Here is a 20,377-nt window from a genome sequence, read left to right as displayed (position 1 = left end):
TCTCCCGCTGTGGATATCGAAGAGCAAAGGACCACACCTGGTGAAAGATTACTGTACCCCGCAGACTATTGCATCACGACCACAGGGCCTACGTCATCCCCGGCACATGGAGCACTGAGTCATCCGGCGTGATGATGCCGCTGCGCCCGCTCGGTGCGCTTGAACGCACACACTAGCACTGACAAGTTGAAAGGCACACACACACACACACACACTTACACACACACACACACACACACACACACTTACACACACACACACACACACACACACACACTTACACACAGGCGTCAACTGTGCACATCCTCACGACCACGCAAGGCAACACAAACAGTGCCCCCCCCCACTCTGGATCATAATAGAAAAGGCGCACTACCGCAAATCGGTTTTCAGCATGCCGTTGTTCCCTGTTGGGTCAATGGGGGTGGGCGTGGACGAATGGAAATAGAGGGGGTTTTTCTATTAGTTTGAAGTAAGTAAAATTAGAAAACTCTGAAAATGTGCCCTGTGACAAGAAGGCACTAGGGTCCAACTATTGAGTTATAGTATACTATTGAGTTATGATCACCCAAGTTATTTTAATCACCTGAGTTTAATCAAAGTACTGCTGTCGAGGCATAAAGTTAGTATTTAATTGAATGTATTTAGTATTTGATTGAATGTCAAGCAGGGCAAGAACTCCAAAAACCCTTGCTGTTGCAGTTGTTTTCCAACCCCCTGCAAAAACAATGACCATACAAGAAAATGTATTTTCAATGGCGTCCAATCCCACACAACCCTGACGCCGGCCAATGATGAGACAGCAGACATCACCTCAAAGCAATACCTGATCAGGGGAGCAGAACATAATTGGCCCTGATGTGACCCGTAGGGATCAAGAGCTGGTAGTACTTCAGCTCCAAGCTGCTTCCCCGGGGGCACGTAACACAGCTTGAACTGTGGTATACATGTCAGATATTCCTAGAATCGGTTCCTCTACCAGGAGGAACACGATTTGATCAAAGTCAAGAGGACTGTGAATTATATATATATATATATATATATATATATATTATTCACAGTTAATATATATATATATATATATATATATATATATATATATATATATTATTCACAGTCCTCTTGACTTTGATCAAATCGTGTTCCTCCTGGTAGAGGAACCGATTCTATATATATATATATATATATATATATATATATACGGCAACACGTTGGAGATCCAAGTTAATTGCATGCAGCTATAGTGCTTTCAAGTGTAGCTGTCATCCCTCAATACAGTGGTGGGCATATACAAATACATGCAGCCATCTGAATTTTTCCCCTCAATTGTTTGGTTTTTGTTATGTTGGCAATGACACCTGAGTTGCCAAACATGGCTTACCTAATGGATATTGATGTCGCCGTCCTAAAAGATGGTGAATATTCAAAAAGGACAGCTTATTGGTAAGTCACTTCAGAAAAACAAACCCCAACTGAAAGAACAAGCAATAAACCAATACTCATGATTGTGCTTTCTTTAACTTCACAGCTTTTACTAAGCCTTTTTTCAGGCTCCCTATAGCCTTTCCATTTTTCTTTTGTATTTAGATGAAAAACGATACGATTAGAGAAACTGTATCTAGGTGAGAAACGGATGTATACACATCACTACATGAGATCAATACACAATTTATACACATCACTAAATAATATCAATACACAATTTTTACACACACACACCATAGAGAGGTGTATTGGGGTGTATGAAAACCCAATAGCATCAGCATGTGCACTATTAAGAATTATTTATTGTAAAAATTACTTATTCTATTTTACCTCATTTTATTCAGAATTTTCTCCTTATTGCACCGTGGGTCGGAGATAAACAAAATTTTGATTCCTCTATTCGTCTTGCACATATTTTGGAATTGACAATAAAGCTGACTTTCACTTTGACTTTGATGTGGACACGTTAACTGCGCTTTAGCCATCACAAATTAACGTGTCAACTCTCCTTGGCGTTGGTGTTGTTAGGCCAGTGCAGAAATTTTATTTCCCAGGATATGCCAAATAATGATTGTGAAATAGAAACCTGGTCTTTGCTTATCCGAGCCAGACACTAGTGATGTTACGCCACGTCCGGCTCCACGGTCCAACACCCCCATCTAGTGGCCGCTTGTCGCCACTGGTCCTCACTCTCCCAACACACCTGTCTGCAATCTGCAATCTCCATTCCCTACTTCAGTCGGTTTCTCTGACTTCCTCGTAAACCCTTTTCCTGTCCTTTAGTTCTCCGTTCTGTCTACCGTTGCCGATCACCTGCCTGCCTGACCACCCGCCTGCCGCCGAACCCTTGCCTGCCTGACTACCTGCCTGTTACCGGAACCTCACCTGCCTGACCACCCACCTGTCGCCGTACCCTAGCCTGCTTGACCGCCTGCCCGTTACCAGACCCTCGCCTGCCTGACCACCCGCCTGCTACCAGATCCTTGCCTGCTTGACCGCCTGCCCGTTACCGGAGCCTTGCCTGCCTGACCACCCGCCTGTCGCCGGACCCTCGCCTGCCTGACTGCCTGCCCGTTAACGAACGCTCGCCTGCCTGACTACCCCTTGGTTCAATAAATCCCACTTTCTTTCACCCTGTCTCCGCCTCCCTGTGTCCTGCGTTTGGGTTCGCTCGTCCTGCTCACGTAACAGTACGAACTGGCCAAACAGGGACCCAGCGGACACAGAGGCTTTTCGCCGGGTGATCTCACACCAACAGGCTCAACTGGGTCAACACGACCAGGCTCTGCAGGAGATAACTTCCTCCCTCCGTGAGTTATCTCTTTCTATCTCCTCCCAGCCCCCTGTCGCCCCGGAACCACCAGCCCCTGTTCCTAGTCATTCGGCCTCTCCCCAGGAGCCGTTCATTCCAGCCCCCGAGCGCTACGATGGAGACCTGGGATTATGCCGGTTGTTCCTACTCCAGTGCAGTGTTCGAGCTGCAGCCCCAGACCTACCCCACCGACAAGGCTCGGATCGCTGATCGGTGCGTTGCGGGGCGAGGCTCTCGCCTGGGCAACGGCGGTTTGGGAACGCGGTTCCGAGGTCTGTGCTGATTATTCCGCCTTCACCGAGGAAATGCGGAGGGTTTTCGATCATCCGGTCCGGGGCAGAGAGGCGTCTCAACGGCTTCTACTTCTCCGTCAAGGTTCCCGCAGCGTCGCCTCCTTTGCAGTCGAGTTTCAGACTCTCGCGGTGGAGAGCGGCTGGAATGAGGAGGCTCTGCAGGGGGTTTTCCTGAACACGCTGGGTGGTGACGTTAAGGATGAGTTGACCTCCCGGGAGGAGTCCTCGGATCTCGAGCACTTGATCGCTCTCGCCATTCGGGTGGACAATCGCTTACGCGAACGCCGCAGGGAGAGAGCGTTACGCTCTTCCTCAACGCCTGTTTCCATGCCGTCTGCAGCACCTCGCCTCCCTCCTTCGGTTTCCTTTCCTCCTCGTCACGAGCGGTCGCTTCCTGCTGAGTCCGAGCCCATGCAGGTCGGACGCACGCACCTCTCCACCGAGGAGAGGGAGCGCCGGATTCTCGCCCGAGCCTGCCTCTACTGTGGCCAAACGGGTCATTTCCTCGCCAGGGATACTGACGAGTCGCTCTCTGGATCCCTCGGTTTCCCGTCCCCTGCTGTGTGCCACCCTCTTGTGGCAGGAACAAACTCTTCCGCTTTCCATCCTCCTTGACTCCGGTGCAGACGAGAGTTTTATCGACCGAGAGGTGGTTCACAAGCTGGGGATCGACACGTTCCACTGGATTCCCCAATTGAGACCCAGGCACTAGACGGGAGGTCACTTGCTCGGGTGGAGCGTCGTACCGTTCCTGTTAACCTGCTCATTTTGGGTAATCACCACGAGTCCATTTCACGTGTCGTGATTTCTTCTCCCCTCTCACCGGTCGTTCTAGGCTACCCCTGGCTTAGGATCCACAATCCCCAGATCGACTGGGTTACCGGACGAGTCCTTTCCTGGAGTACACACTGTCTCTCCCACTGTTTACGCTCTGCCCAGTCTCCTCGGGCGCCGGAGCTCGGTTCCGCTACTGCTCCTCCCGACTTGTCCTCTGTCCCGAAGGAGTATCACGACCTCAGTGAGGTTTTTAGTAAATCCCATGCCCTGTCCTTGCCGCCTCATCGCCCTTATGATTGTGCTATTGACCTCCTTCCCGGATCCCCTCTTCCTAGCAGCCGCCTGTTCAATCTCTCCCGTCCTGAACGGGAGTCCATGGAGGAATATATCTGAGAGTCCCTCGCCGCCGGAATCATCCGTCCGTCTTTGTCGCCAGTAGGAGCAGGTTTTTTCTTTGTTAGTAAGAAGGATCGCTCACTACGTCCCTGTATTGACTACCGTGGTCTGAACGGTATCACTGTAAAGAATAAATATCCCTTGCCCCTCATCAGTTCTGCCTTCGTTTCCCTCCACGGAGCCGTGGTTTTTTCAAAGCTAGATTTGCGCAACGCGTACCATTTGGTCCGTATCCGGGAGGGAGACGAGTGGAAGGCCACGTTCAACACCCCATTGGGCCATTTCGAGTATCTAGTTATGCCCTTCGGACTCACCAACGCCCCCGTGGTCTTCCAGTCCCTGGTCAATGACGTTCTCCGGGACATGTTGAATCATTCCGTGTTTGTTTACATTGACGACATCCTGATCTTCTCGAAGTCCGTGGAGGAGCACAGGATTCACGTTCGACAGGTTCTGCAGAGATTGTTGGAGAACAGACTTTATGTTAAGGCAGAGAAGTGCGAGTTCTACGTCCCATCCATCTCCTTTCTGGGCTACATCATTAGCCAAGGCCAGATTGAGATGGATCCCTCCAAGGTCTCTGCAGTGGCCGATTGGCCCTCACCCCCAACCCACAAGAGACTGCAGCAGTTCCTAGGGTTCGCCAACTTCTACCGTCGATTCATACGAGGCTACAGTCAAGTTGTGGCACCCCTCACGGCCCTGACCTCCACCAAGAGTGCCTTTGTTTGGATGCCAGAGGCGGAGACCGCCTTTCTGGGCCTCAAGAGGCATTTCGTATCCGCGCCCATTCTCGTCCAACCAGATCCTTCTCTCCAGTTTGTGGTGGAGACCAACGCCTCTGACACCGGAGTGGGCGCGATCCTCTCCCAGCGCTCTCCCTCCGACCACAAGCTCCACCCCTGTGCCTTCTTCTCCCGCCGGCTGTCCCCGCCGGAGCGAAACTATGACGTCGGCAACCGCGAGCTCTTGGCCGTCAAGCTTGGCGGCCTGGCCTGTTGAACTCCCGACAGGCCAGGTGGGCCTTATTCTTTGGTCGTTTTAACTTTTCCCCCACCTACCGTCCCGGCTCCCAGAACGTTAAGCCGGATGCTCTGTCCCGTCTGTACTCCCCCGAGGACCCCGGTACAGACCCCGAAACCATCCTGCCACCCACTTGTCTGATCGCCACACTCACCTGGGAGGTTGAGTCCGCTGTACGCCTTGCGCAGAGGCAGCAGCCAGACCCCGGTACCGGTCCCCCCAACCGCTTGTTCGTTCCGGACGCAGTACGGGGGACCAGGGTACTGGTCTGGGCTCATTCCTCCAGGCTCGCCTGCCACCCGGGAATCACCCGAACGTTGGATTTCATCCGCCGGCGATTCTGGTGGTCCACCATGGACGTTGACGTTCGTTCCTTTATTGCGGCGTGCGCAACCTGCACCCGGAACAAGACCTCGACCCGTCCCCGTTCCGGCCTGCTACGACCCCTACCCATCCCTAGCCGTCCTTGGTCACACATTGCCCTGGACTTCGTCACCGGTCTGCCCACGATCGATTTTCTAAGGCCGCGCACTTAATCGCTCTCCCCAAGCTCCCCTCCTCAAGGGAGACCGCAGATCTATTGGTTCGGCACGTGTTCCGCCTGCATGGCATCCCAGCGGACATAGTATCCGACAGAGGGCCCCAGTTCACCTCTCAGGTTTGGCGTGCGTTCTGCGGTGCTCTAGGTGCCACACCCAGCCTCTCCTCCGGATTCCACCCCCAGTCCAATGGACAATCTGAGTGGGCCAATCAGGAGATGGAGGCAGCAATCCGTTGCATCACCCACGCCAGCCCCACCTCTTGGAACACTCAGCTTCCCTGGGTAGAATATGCTCATAACACCCTGGTAAACGCATCCACAGGGTTATCCCCTTTCATGGCCTCGCTGGGATACCAACCACCCCTGTTCCCCGAATTGGATGTCGAGATAGCGGTTCCGTCAGTCCAGACCCACCTGTGCAGGTGCCGGCGTACGTGGAAACGCACACGCGGTGCGTTACTCCGCACATCCTCCCGCTCCCAGTTGCAGGCCAATAAGCGCCGTCTACCTGCCCCCCAGTACGCTCCCGGACAGAGGGTTTGGCTTCGGGCAAAAGACCTTCCCTTGAAGGGAGTTCCCCCCAAACTCTCCCCCCGTTTCATCGGTCCATTTGAGATCGAGGCTATCGTTAACCCCGACTCAGACTTCCTCCATCCCTCCATGTGCATCCGACCTTCCATATTTCCCAGGTCAAGCTCGTCTCCACCAGCCCGTTGTCTCCCCCCGTTCCGCCCCCACCTCCTCCCAGGGTCATTGACAACCACCCGGCGTGGACGGTCCGTCGTCTCCTCGATGTCCAGCGTCGCGGCCGGGGACACCAATACCTCGTCGACTGGGAGGGGTACGGTCCTGAGGAGTGCTCCTGGGTTCCCCGGAATTGTATCCTGGATGCCTCACTCATCAGGGACTTCCATCGGGATCACCCATCCATTGTTGGGCGTCCGCCGAGAGGCGTGTTACGCCACGTCCGGCTACACGGTCCAACACCCCTATCTAGTGGCCCCTTGTCGCCACTGGTCCTCACTCTCCCAACACACCTGTCTGCAATCTGCAATCTCCATTCCCTACTTCAGTCGGTGATCTTCGATCAGCCAGCGCCAGTTCGTCGTATACAACTACCAAGGTCCTACCAGCATTACTAGAGTCTAGTTCAGTTTCTCTGACTTCCTCGTAAACCCTTTTCCTGTCCTTTAGTTCTCCGTTCTGTCTACCGTTGCTGATCACCTGCCTGCCTGACCACCCGCCTGCCGCCAAACCCTTGCCTGCCTGACTACCTGCCTGTTACCGGATCCTCGCCTGCCTGACCACCCACCTGTCGCCGTACCCTAGCCTGCTTGACCACCCGCCTGTCGCCGGACCCTCGCCTGCCTGACTGCCTGCCCGTTAACGAACGCTCGCCTGCCTGACTACCCCTTGGTTCAATAAATCCCACTTCCTTTCACCCTGTCTCCGCCTCCCTGTGTCCTGCGTTTGGGTTCGCTCGTCCTGCTCACGTAACAAGTGAAATCAAACATGTCATTGGTAATCGATTGGTAATTCTGGATGGATGGGTGAAATCGAATTAACCGCCACTGTTTATCAGCTGCAAAGCAATTACACATCTTCTTCGTAATTAGGCTCCAAAATGTATACAAATTGACATTGGGGTCATCGCCATTCATGAGAAACACTGCGCTCCTTTGGGTTAGTCTTTCTTCAGAGTGATGCCATGCCATTGCAGAAATAGAAATGGCATCATCATTAGGAGTTATCTACTACTATTGTGACTTCTCTGGCCTTCCTGTGTCGAATCAGGAACAAGTTTTTGAAACTTTGGTTGTGGCAGCATTGTGTAATATAATTCTGAGAGAAAAAGGGTGTATGAAAGGGAGAACCACCCATACACACGTTTTTTTTTATCAACAGCAAAGCCTTTCTAGTCTGAGCCGGTCTGTTTGGAAATGCAGTTTGACAAAGACGTGTCAGTGTTGATCTATGCCACATGGTTCAAGGAAACAAAACAAAAATATTGTTGTTTTGTAAGCCCAGTGTTGTTTGTCATTGCCATTTGTTCTGTGCATTGATGTTGTGCTTTAAATGTGGCAACAACATAAAAACAACATGCACAATATACTAGCAGCTCTTTAACAATATTTGTATGGTAGCCATCTCCCTCCCCATTGGCTCTTGGGATGGAACCCAGAACCTTTCTACTTGACAAGATGACCTGCTGCAATATAAGCGGGTGGGGGGAAATGGACTACTTGTGTTGTTTTTCCCCTTCTCCTGCAAAAACAAATCCCTAGAGCGTGGAGCAAAGCCATCCTCCATCACCAGGCCCCTGTAGAAATACAAGGTACAAGCCCACATGGCAGGATGGGAAGTAGGTCCTCAGACCCAAAAGCAATGTATGGGCAATTGCTTTTCTTTCATGGGAAACAGAAATGCATACACTTTCCCATTTCACCACTTTTCACCTTTGCGTCACACATGATGTTTTGTTTCTGTCAATGCATCAGCCCCATGCCCGACTAGTGTGTGTGCGACTGCTGAATACTGTCATCATCAGCAACCCACAAGCGCCTGGAAAAACTAATCTTGCTAAAGAACATTACAACAACCTTGCGAACGACTCTAACCGACACTAACCCTTCAAATAAATTTATTCAAGTATTCCCTAGTGTGTATGTGTGTTCCCCATGCATTACACACACACACAGAGAGAGAGAGAGAGAGAGAGAGAGAGAGAGAGAGAGAGAGAGAGAGAGAGAGAGAGAGAGAGAGAGAGAGAGAGAGAGAGAGAGAGAGAGAGAGAGAGAGAGAGAGAGAGAGAGAGAGAGAGAGAGAGAGAGAGAGAGAGAGAATGGAACGCATTGCCAGATTAAAACATAGGAATGTCTTTTAATTTAAAAAAGGGTTCAAAGACATGACACTAGATAAGTACAGACCCATATGGGTATATGTAGACGTGTATGTATGTATGTATGTATATATGTAGGCAGGTGTATCCATGTATATGCAAACACATTGTATGTATGACATTTGTTTGTTACTCGCTTTTACCCCTATCCTTTGGTTCTGACCAATAATAAATGCATTCATTCATTGATTCATTATAAGTGTGAGGCTGCTTTTACCAGCCCATTGATTTTTACCTCTTAACACCCCATCCACCAGGGCTGCCACAGCGGTCGGACAAGGCCTCAGATTGTACAGAGCTAATGTGAGGTGTCAACGCGCCTCAAATGAAATGTCTGCTTCAAGCTTGTTGGTGCTGTAAACCCGAATTAAACATGTTTCCCGACGGGCAGAATCCCGGTCATTGCACAGGCATGAAGGTTAGGGTATGGATCATTTGTCAAGCCCTATCATCGCCTTTCATTAACACAAAGCGCAAAGGGCAGGAACACACGTTTTGTATTCCATGCTATAGTAAGCCGGAAAATACAGGATGGAGATATTCATCAAGTGCGTCATATGAGATGCTGATGGTCTGAGGCCTCTTGTCAAATGTGTCAAATGTGTCTGGCAGAGCAAATAGCAGCGTAGAGGTGGCTGGTAAATAAATAAATGTATACAGTTCCGATTCCTTGGGTTGATGGATGAACTCCTGAGCCTTATAAATTAGAAATGAGTAAATAGTCTATTGCTGCTGGAAATCATGTGTAAATGTCAGCGTAGATTGAGAAATGGGGGGGGGGGCATGCATCATGTTCACTCAACTTGGTCGAAATCCTCTGAAAACAACTACAGGTAAAACACATCACAGTTTCTCAGGTAGGGAGCACTACCCCCTCACCCTAAAATGAGTGACGAGGGATATCAAATGATTCATTAATTTGAGCAGAGAGAGAAAGAAAGAGAGACACTGTTATATCTATATTATACTGTGATATCTATAGATCAACAGAGAGGAAGAGGGAGACAGAGAGACAGAGAGAGTGAGAGAGAGAGAGAGAGAGAGAGAGATCACGCGATTGATTTAACCATTGTCGGAAGGCTGGCAATTAGTGTTGGTCACAGGGGATGTGGTGGATGCAGCGATGCGCATGGTGCACAACATTATTATTAATGGACAAGAGCCACTGCTGCTGCATCCTGCTGCATCCCAGTTTTCCTTACTGGAGGTCTGTGTCTCCCTGATGCACTGGGTAATATCTACCACTGATCACGGGAGTGCAGAGTTCAAACTCCTGCTCTGGATTTGTTGTTTCTCATTATAACCTTTCTCAATGAACCATGTTCCAGGAGTCCTGAAGATCACACATTATCCAGTAGAATGACTCGTTAGCCATGGTTGGAATAGGCACCAAACGCACTGATTAATTTTTAGACAAGGTACTATAAACCCTAATTTAATACATCAGATAACCCTCATTTTTTTATATATATATATGATAATGACCGAAATTGACAGCAGCCGTAAATCTCCAAATTGAAATATTAGAAGCACCGGTTCCATCAAGCCCTAATCTTCATGTTGATTCTCTATTACATATCTCAAACCACATCATCAAATTCACAGACGATACAACTGTAGTGGGCTTCATCAGCGACGATGACGACTCAGCCTACAGAGAGGAGGTACATCAACTCATCCACTGGTGTGACATCAACAGTCTTCAGCTCAACGTAAATAAAACAAAATAAATAACTGTGGACTTCAGGAAGAAGCACGTACCACACACACCCCACTCACCATCAATGGCAGTGCAGTGGAGTCTGTGAAGAGCACCAAGTTCCTGGGGGCGCATGTCACAGATGACCTGACATGGTCCACCAACACCACCTGCCTCGTCAAGAAGGCACAGCAACACGTACACTTCCTTCGCTGGATGAGGAAAGCTGACCTCCACCCTTCCGCCATCACCACCTTCTACAGGGGTGCTATTGAGAGCATCCTTACCAGCCCTGCTGCGGACCAGAAGGCTCTGTCTACAGAGGGTGGTGAGGACAGCAGAGAAGATCACCATATCAGCCCAACCTTCAATCCAGGACCTGTACCCGTCCCGCTGCTGCAAGACAGCCACCACCATCATCAAAGACCCCTCCCACTCAGCACACCAACTGTTCACCCTCCTACCTTCTGACATACATTTTTTTGTTTTTAGACATAAAGATTCTAAAATACAGTTTTTGTGCATAAAAAAAACTGTTTATACAGGAAAAAACATTATTAAAGTTTCCATTCTAAGAGAGAATGGGAATCTGAATATCACATAAACATAGAATATATTCACATAAAACATTACAGGAAACATCTCAGGTCATAGTCGATGTTTAAACCATGAGGTGTACAAGTTTTAAGATTATAAATCCAGAAATGTTCTCTTCTTGCTAGGAGGGTGTCAAAATCGCCTCCTCTAGGGGGTAAAGAGACCTTTTCTATACCTATGTATTTTAATGAGAACACTGGATGGTTGAATTGAGTCAAATGTGCTGATACTGGAGAGTTTAGGTTTTTACATCTGATTGTGCTGCGATGTTCTGCAATCCTGGTTTTTAGAGCTCTACTATTTTTACCTACATAACATTTACCACAAGGACAGGTAAGTAAGTAAATGACTGATCTGGTGTTGCAAGATATAATTCCTCTAATGGGGATTTCCTTTCTTGTTTGTGGATGTTTAAAACTGGTGCAGCGAAAAAACTTGTGCCCCAGTTACTCGGGCACAACACAGGATGGACTGGACTTAAGCAGCGAAGCAAAGCAAGGCCCTTGTATCAGATCGATATTAACGATTCAAACAAAGACGTGTAATGTTCGATTTGTGTGAGGCATTATGAGCAACAGTTCATTGCTGCACTTTGGCTATTTTGGTTTGTTTATGGTCGTTTGAATGCTTTTACTACACCATCACTGCCAAGTGGCTCTCTCGCTCAGCGACATCTCCAAGGAAGCACATGGATAGTTAAAGATTCACATGATCATGCACAAAGTGCAATCTCAACCACAGCACATACAGGAGCTGAATTGCCATAGTGGGTCCCTATTTGTTGGTTGTTCAGCATTTTAACATGGAAGTCAAGCGTGCCAACGTCTAAGGAGCAATGTGACTTTTAGTCAGTACGTTTACATGCACAGCTTAATCCGATTAAAGCCATAGTTCGACTATGCTCCGCAATTGGACAACTGCAATTGTCCGAGTATACATGGCGGTGAGTAGGTGGCGCTGTACCCATTTAAACTAGTGGTAATAGAGCCACCGGTTGACCTCTTTACGTCACCAGCAACAACAAACTCAGGCGCCTGCATTCGAGAAAGATGTTTTCAGTAGACAGCTGTCAGTTCACTTCGGGTCCATATCATTTCTCGGATGCTCCATTGTTCCGACCTCTTGTCGTATGCCGACTCCAGCTGGAGGAGCTGGCTCTGCCGGCAGAGGAGTCTGCATACGAGGTCGGAACAATGGAGCGTCGGAGAAATGATATGGTCCCGAACTGACAGCTGTCTACTGAAAACATTGCTTTCTCCTCCATGTCGCGTTTCAATCTGGACTTCAGAGAGTCAAAGTTCCTTTCCCCTAATTCCTTCTCAACATGGGCGAGATAAACCCCACTAGGAGTCTTTAATTGTTGTGGAAGTACCAGAGAGTCGGAGAACCCGAGGCAGTCTCTAAGATTCATAATATCAGAGAATACCCCCGTCAGTTCGGCCACAGCGCAATGAATGAATAAAGAACGTAGTTACTACTTTACAACCTCGTTGATGAGCAACATTTAGAAAAACATGTACTTTTAATTCAGCCTTAGGTGAAATCGAAGCGTAGTGTGTAGTGCATGTTGATGATGATACACTCCTTATAGGGGGTAACTACATTGGCACGACACCGGCTTCCTCCATCTTCTGCTCCAGCTTTTTAAATAAATCGCCTATCCGAAGTGAGTTGACAGCTGTCTACTGAAAACATCTTTCTCCCGCCAGAGCAGCCCCTCCACCGCCCATCCGTATACGGCATTCCCCGCCGCATCGCAAGGAATGAATAAAGATCGTAAACACGTCGGGAGAAAAAAACATTTATTTTGACAGATGTGCCCGAAGTTACTACTTTACAACCTTGTTGATGACCCAGATTTAGAAAAATGTGTTCTTTTAATTCAGCCTTGGGTGAAATCGAAGCATAGTGTCTGTGTGCTTCCACCTTTAATGATGCATGCCATGCGCGCTCCCGCGGCCGGGACACAATTCTTATAGGGGTTAACTACATTCACCGGCTTCCTCCATCTTCTGCGCCACCTTTTTAAATAAATCGCAATTTCTCGTTTTCCGACGGCGACAACGACTATCGTCTCCTTCTACTTCGGGCTCATGGCCCCGGGAAAAGATCTCGAGCATGCGCAGAACGCAATTCAACGCATAATCCAATTTGACTCCGTACATGCACGCTTAACTCGACTACGAATCGCATTATCTAGGGGTCTTAATTCGACTATGAGAAACCCAATTTTATTAGATTTTAGCTTGACTAAGGTGTATACATGCATCTAGTAATCCAATCATAGATGGACTAACCCAATAATTCAACTTTTTTGAGTGTCATGTAAACGAGTGAGGCGCGGCTGGATTACAATGCTTATATACTGTCGTGTTACTGTCCACATTACACAGCCTCACTTGGCTCGGCTGGAGCGTATGTGCTTCTGGCTTATTCTGTCTATTTTCAGCCCCAACAGATCAACAAAGAAAACATGTCACATGAACAACTACTGTTATGAGTGTGGAAAAGGCTACACCCTGCCTCCAAGGCGGCGGAGCGTGAAACTCTGTGAGGCGGCTAGTCATGTATCACGGTATGCAGGGTAGGTGACGCAGAGAACATGACAACCTATTCATATTCTTCATGAAGACGGCGTTGAGAAATATAACTAAATGCCTCGGGAAATAGATTGAAATAGTGAAATATTCTGATAAATAAATTAAGTACATTTATCGCAAAAAATGGGACGATAAAGGTCTCCCTCCTTCCGATTCACAGTGGAGAACATGGTGAGGTGATTGCTAATATGAAATCTAAAATGTCATGAACATGTCAAGAGCCTTTTATTTCATGTTTTATAACTTTTTTTTATAATCAGTTGTGAGCTCTAGCTTTGCATAACACTTTTAGAGATAACGTTTAAATACATTTAATGTTTTATTAAAACCAATTTAACCACTTTGCATGTCTATTTTTGTAATTTAGTTAGTTTTAATTTCTGGGTTCCATTATGTACAACAAGCTTATGCTCAAGAGCGGGCAAAATCCCAATAGCACCAACCTGTCCCAGCAGCTCTGGAAGCCCCAGCACTTGTCCAGTGAACACTCCCAGGCAGATAAGGATGGAATTGAACTGACCAATGGATCCTCTTATATTCCTTGGGGAAATTTCTCCAAGGTACATTGGCAGAGCGCAGAGAGCAATACCTAATGTGTAAGAAAAAAAACGTATTTGTAAGTGATATCTTCAGTGCTCTATGTGACATTTTCCATAGTGACGATTATAATGATGGAATCAAATAATGAGATCCGGAACACATTTGGTCAATTCCTAACACTGTACCAGGCAATGTTTCATAACCCTGTACATGCCCAACACAGCACTGCTGCTGGTACTTACACAGGCCAATTTATACTGCAGGGATAATGAGCAGGACTTATTGGACACAGACCCATAGGGGGAATAGAGAAACTCACCAGAGTCCACTCCCATGATGAGCCGACCGATGAGGAGCATTTCAAAAGAGCCTGCCTTCTCCCCCAGGGAGAGGAGCACAGCCGCTATTACTGCAAAGCAGTTGTTCAGCAGCAAGGTGCCCTTCCTGCCAAGAAAGAAACACAGGAGAGGGAAGGATATCAGTTATAGCCACAGGTGGAGGTGCTTCATCCACGCGTCTACAGCAGAGCTGGTCTGGTGGTCTGGGCCCAAGCATTTCAATAATAAGTATACAGGACAGGTGCCTGAACCCCTGTGTGATCCTGGATATATTGGGCTCTATATAATGCTCACATAAATTATTTACTAACAGCTAGACTTGGTTTTAGTGCCGCATCTCATAAATATTTTTTATATTAAAACGATGGCCTGTTCTTGAAGGCTAAAGGTTTATTGTCAGACTATTTCCCGGCACAGTTTTGCATTGACAACATTATGTTATACAACTCGTATTATATTATGATGTACTGTACCTGTGGAAAAAAACATTGATTTATGCATTATTTAGTCTTTGAATAATTAGGTATTGTCTTGCTTGATCATGACAGAAGGTCTTTAACATATAAATGTCAAGATGGGTATGGATGAATTGATTTTTAGACTGTTAAATTTTCCATGTCAGGTCTCATTATTTTCACATGCACGTGTCTGACACAAAACAAACATTTTGTGACAGTATGTTGTCAATGCAAGAATCTGCTCTTGCAATTCAATTACATGGCTTTTCTTTCTTCAGGATGATCCTACCTACTAAAAAAAGGATTTGTTTGGGGATATTTTGCACAGTTTGCAATGAAATCAGTTTACAAGCACCAGTGGTCAAAATAATAAAAAAGTACTTGAAAATTAAAGTTGGGCCCTGTTCTTGTTCACATTGAGCTGAGCATTTTCCAGTGCCTCTATGAAGTGTGGCCTTTATCTCCAAAACTGGTCCTTTGGGAAAGAGTCACTCAGTTTGAGGCACCACTCTAATTCCCTTTAATCCAGGCGTTCAAAATAGATCCCAGATCAGTCTGCCTACTGTCGTGGCAATTTCCTGTAACAGAGATTGCGTCTAGGCCAGATGAGATTTCCCACTGCAAAAAAGCACACAATACATTGGAATGCGATTATCCTAGGTTTAATGCATGCATACATTAGACTCCTCTCTAGCAGAGTGAGTCCAGAATACAGTTTGATAGAGTTATTTATACCGTTTCAGATCCTCCCCATATTGCAGATGTCAATAATCAAATCAAGTAATGTTTGCCCAAAACACAGAGTTGCCTGTGTTCTTATCAAGCAGAAGAGTACCTAATAGGGATGGGTCAGAATATTTGAGTATTCGATTATTCGTTCCCGAGGGTCATTTTTTACATTTGGACCGTTAACATTTTTTTTTTCTTCAAATAAACAAGAATTAACGGACGGAACTAATATTGGTTCTGTAGCACTATTTTTTTTTAAATTATTAATCATGTACAGAAAAACAATATACACAATACACAAGCATAAATATTAATATATATGCATACAACACAAACACTGATCACTGTTAAAGTTGTTTTTTTTGCATTTAAGATATTAAGTGAGGCATGGCTGCCTTTGTGAATGTCGGCACACATCGAATAATCGATTATTCGTTCATACCACTCGACCATGAAAAATTTGAGTTATTCACATCCCTAGTACCTAAAGGCTGCCCCACACTACACGATTTTTGACGATCTTATGCGATTTTTGAGTCGGAGTACACCACACACTTAACGAGAATCGCAGCCGATTTTTGCTCTCCGATCCTATTAAGATTAGAACACAAGACGGAACACCACACACTACAGGATAATCTTATCCGATTCTCGGCCGTGTAGGCTACGTCATCCAGCACGAGACAAGAGATCGAGAGACAAGAGATTGTAGATCTAGAGCAGCGGTTCCCAAACTTTTTTTCCTGCGCACCCCCTTTACGTCCCAACCGGGTTGGCGCACCCCCGATCCCCACTTCAAAAAGAAGGAAAAAAAACGCAACAAAGCTTTGTTTTATCGCCATATAAAGACTCATGTTTAATCATGCGCAAATAACCAGAACACGCATGACAATAACAACATCAACAAATATACAACAAATAGGACAGCCAAGGGACACGACTGACGTTGTGTGCAAGATCTGCTCATGTGTGATACGCGCAATAGACGGGCAGACGACCGATCTACATGACCACTTTATGCGCCTCGCAGAAGTTAATAGAAATGATGATAAACAAAATATCACAGAGCATAGAGCAGGATTGTGAACGTTTACAATGTATCATGTCAATTTACAATCTGCAAAATGGGTCTGTGTTAGGATATTGATGCTGCGCGCCTCCTATTTGCAACGGAATTTGTTTAAGATATAAAAACATTAAATTTAACACACACGCACTAAAACAGATATTTTCGTTTTTAAATAAATATTTGGAAACGAAAATTGAAAAGTGAGAATTTAATGCGCTTTGGCATTATGGAGCACCTTCGGGTCAGCGTGTGTGTGTGTGTTTTGCGTGTGTGTTTGTGTGTGCGTGCGTCGCTATTATGTTGACTACACACTCAACATGCCGAAAATATCTAACATGTTGGATAACCCCGATTTTGAGATCGGGAGGTCTTAAGTTTATGAGATTCTATCTTAGAACACTACGGCAGACAGGATAATCTTGGCCGATTTTCCTCCCGATTCGGCTGCCATGGGAACGCCACCCCGATTCTCATAAGGGGCAAATCGGCCACGATATCGGGACATTTATCTTGTAGTGTGGGGTCAGCTTAAGAGGATGTCTTCTCCCTTGTGACCCGTTTACCCAAGTACGAAGGTGGTTATGAATAATCATTTGTGTCATTCAAAGCAAGAGAAGTGTTTTCGTTTCAGATTTTAAAACGGTAGCTAATGTAGGTTTTGCCGAGGCAGCACGATGCTTGTTTAAGGAATTTGTGTGACAAACTGTTTACCGTAAGGGTACAGTGCTGTCTACTGTAATACACTGCATATTCAGTCCACATGCGTGTGCTCATCCCTAACTCTGAGCCTAGCTAGGAGTGCTTAAAGAAGCAGTTTTTTTAACTGCAAGATGGATGATCCCAATTTCAAAACCCTATTAGAAGATATGCACTCAAGCTCTCCCAAGACCATTTACAGTAAATATCCTTAAGAATGACAAGCCACTTCAATTGATTACAGATGGAAGTCGAGAATTGCAAAAGCATAGTGTTTTTCCAGTGTAATTGACAGAAACGTGCCCGCACACTTTTTATTTGTTTATTGCCGTTATTAAGTGCGTTGAGATGGTCACCTCAATCGACCAGCAGTGCAAAAATATTTCACACAGCATCCACTCTTTGGATTGGATGTCTGACAGTCTGACAGCCAAAACAATATAAAGCTTCTTCAAATTATTTTTACTTCAAAAGTAAAAAGTTATGTTATAACTTGTTTTTGATTAATACAATGGGAACCATGATGTGGGAGTGGGAGTCATCCTAAACATTATATATTTGTAATTAAAATCGGTACATCTCAGCTTGTCTCCTTTAGAAATGTCCTCCCAGAGAAGAACAGGGAGAGGTGACCAAGGGACCTGGAGGTTGGATGGCAGGCAAGTCCAGGATACACTTATTGTAATTTAAAGGGCTAAAACTGTTAAAATTAGCTATTGAGAGACAGCACAGATCAGAGCATATGGACATAGGTTGTGGTTGGTGTTGAATCGCTCCTTTACTCTCAAGAGAGATGAGCTCTTTTGCATGCATGTTTATCGCCCCCTGCTGGTTAAACCCCAGCTAGATCAATCATCCCTCCATAGTAAACTACTGTATTTTGTCTCATTAGCTGTCTCTTGCAACAATGATAGGAATTTCACCAACACCAAAGACCTGACAGAAGTAGCATCTGTTGATGAAAGCCTCGGAGATCTCCAAAGATCTAGTTTACCCCACCCAATTCCCAAGTTGAGCTTAACGATATTGCTGGAATAGCAATAGCAATATATCAATAAATTGGTTATAGTAGTGTAACAATATAATGCTATTAATCCATTGTGTAGGTTTGCTCTTACAGTAAAGCAAAAAACCCTGGACATTCCCCTGTACAGTTAAAGAGGGCAGACAGAATTAATCTATATTCAAAATTTCTCTTCAGTACAAAACCGTAAGGGAATGTTGGCAGCTAATATATTCAACTCTCCCTGCCTGAGCCCAGAGTCAAAACCTTTGTAGACACCCTGCGCGACTGTCAGCCGGTACACAGATGTCCCGGGGAAAGAGAAGAGAGCAGAGAAGAGGGCAAGAGAGAGAGAGAGGATGAATAACAGTCGACACATGAAGGACCCCCCCCCCCCCCCCCCGCCCCTTCTTGAGGGATCCAAGGTGAATCTTAAGAGGGACTGTTTGCAGACACCAACAGGAACCTTGACCTTGCTTCAGCGCTCTGCTCCTGTAATTTTGCCTGTTTCATTCTCCACAGCTCAGGGCGAAGCCTCCATGAGCCTTTTCCTCTGCCAATCTGACGTCCTCATCATTAGTGGAGGGAAGCTTCTCAAATACAGATTATTAGAGACTAATGATGGGAATACTGGCACAGCTGCATGAGGTAACGGGGAAAAATCACACCAGGAACTCTGCTAGGTGGACCCCTGAGAATCTCATCACACCACCCGACTTGCCCCACCTCCAGATTGGATCACAGAATAGATGGCCCACCACTGCCTCTCGGGCCAAGGCAAATGGCTCCACTCAGTGTCCCCACCAGACAACATTTTTTATTGTCCTCTGTTCTGAGCAAGTATGGGGTATAAAACACATTTGAATTGTAGATTTCGTTATTATTCTGCCTTCTCTGCGTCATTCCAAGGAGAAATCACTTAGGAATACAGTTACTCCGGCTTAAAATTTTAACTCATCCATCTCTCCTCTGCTGTTAATGTTGGCTGTACTCAAACCAATTCTGGAAACCACAATAAAGTCTAAACTAATTAAACATTGCCTAAATATTGTCATGTTCAGTCCATGACGTTGAAATTATCCCTAACTGCTACAGCCACAGAATAAACACCTAAGCTAAAAATAGACTGAACTGAATTAGAGGCAGCTAAAAATAGATGCAACAAGAGAGGTAGTGTAGAAAAACAGCATTTCAGTGCTGGACCATGTTCTTATCTATCCAAGTCCTCCAAATGTGTATATATTGTCAACACCATGCGATGCAATATTCATTTTCACAGAATTCTAGGGGTTAGGTAACAATATGTATATAGCATTATTGACACCATTACTTCCTTAGGAGCATCATTACACTGTTCCACTACTCGGTATACTAGTGTACCTAACAATCAGTGATGGGAATAATGGCGTTATAAATAACGGCGTTATAAATAACGGCGTTACTAACGGCGTTAACTCTTCCCATCATTATTACCGTTACTTCCAAAAAATGTGGCGCCTTACTATAATTGAAGCGTTTTTTTCATCAGACCAACTAGATCTCTCTCTCTCTCTCTCTTTACTGTTCTTCCATGATTAGTGGGCACAAGACAATCGCATAAATGATAACGATTGGCTGAGGTAGAGTAAAATTTCATGATAAGCCAATCAGAGGTAGAGTTGGGCGGGTGTTGTTTACACAAACTCGAAAGCACGCATAGTCGGACACACAACGACACAAGTGAGTAAACGAGAACCAATGGCGAGCCCAAATAATCCCAAAATAGCCTTCTTTAAATGGAAGTAAAGCCATTACTTTTCCCTCCAAGAAATTAAAGGAACGAGTATAATCGTGAAATGCACATTATGCCCTGGACAAAGTGACTCTCCACGTCGATGTCATGCTTCCATTCATGAACATGCACATGTACTTTGAGTTCTGTT

At 46.1% G+C, this 20,377-nt stretch overlaps 1 protein-coding gene across 10 annotated transcripts in view; it reads right to left on the bottom strand.

Annotated features, from left to right (window-relative positions):
* The window catches only part of slc2a9l2 (solute carrier family 2 member 9, like 2), an 85,892-nt gene that overhangs the window by 53,160 nt on the left and 12,355 nt on the right, over positions 1–20,377 (bottom strand). For all 10 annotated transcript variants that reach the window (XM_084464191.1, XM_084464188.1, XM_084464192.1 and 7 more), the window contains 2 exons: positions 14,482–14,606; positions 14,066–14,211 (listed from right to left, as the gene is read on the bottom strand). In XM_084464191.1, coding sequence (XP_084320317.1) covers positions 14,066–14,211; positions 14,482–14,606 — 271 coding nt within the window. The remainder of the gene's footprint in view (positions 1–14,065; positions 14,212–14,481; positions 14,607–20,377) is intronic.

Source organism: Micromesistius poutassou (genome assembly GCF_964030765.1).
Source record: "Micromesistius poutassou genome assembly, chromosome: 2".
Lineage (NCBI taxonomy): Eukaryota > Metazoa > Chordata > Actinopteri > Gadiformes > Gadidae > Micromesistius > Micromesistius poutassou.
The sequence above is the reverse complement of the archived record's forward strand: the minus strand, read 5'-3'. Positions and strand labels throughout refer to the sequence as shown.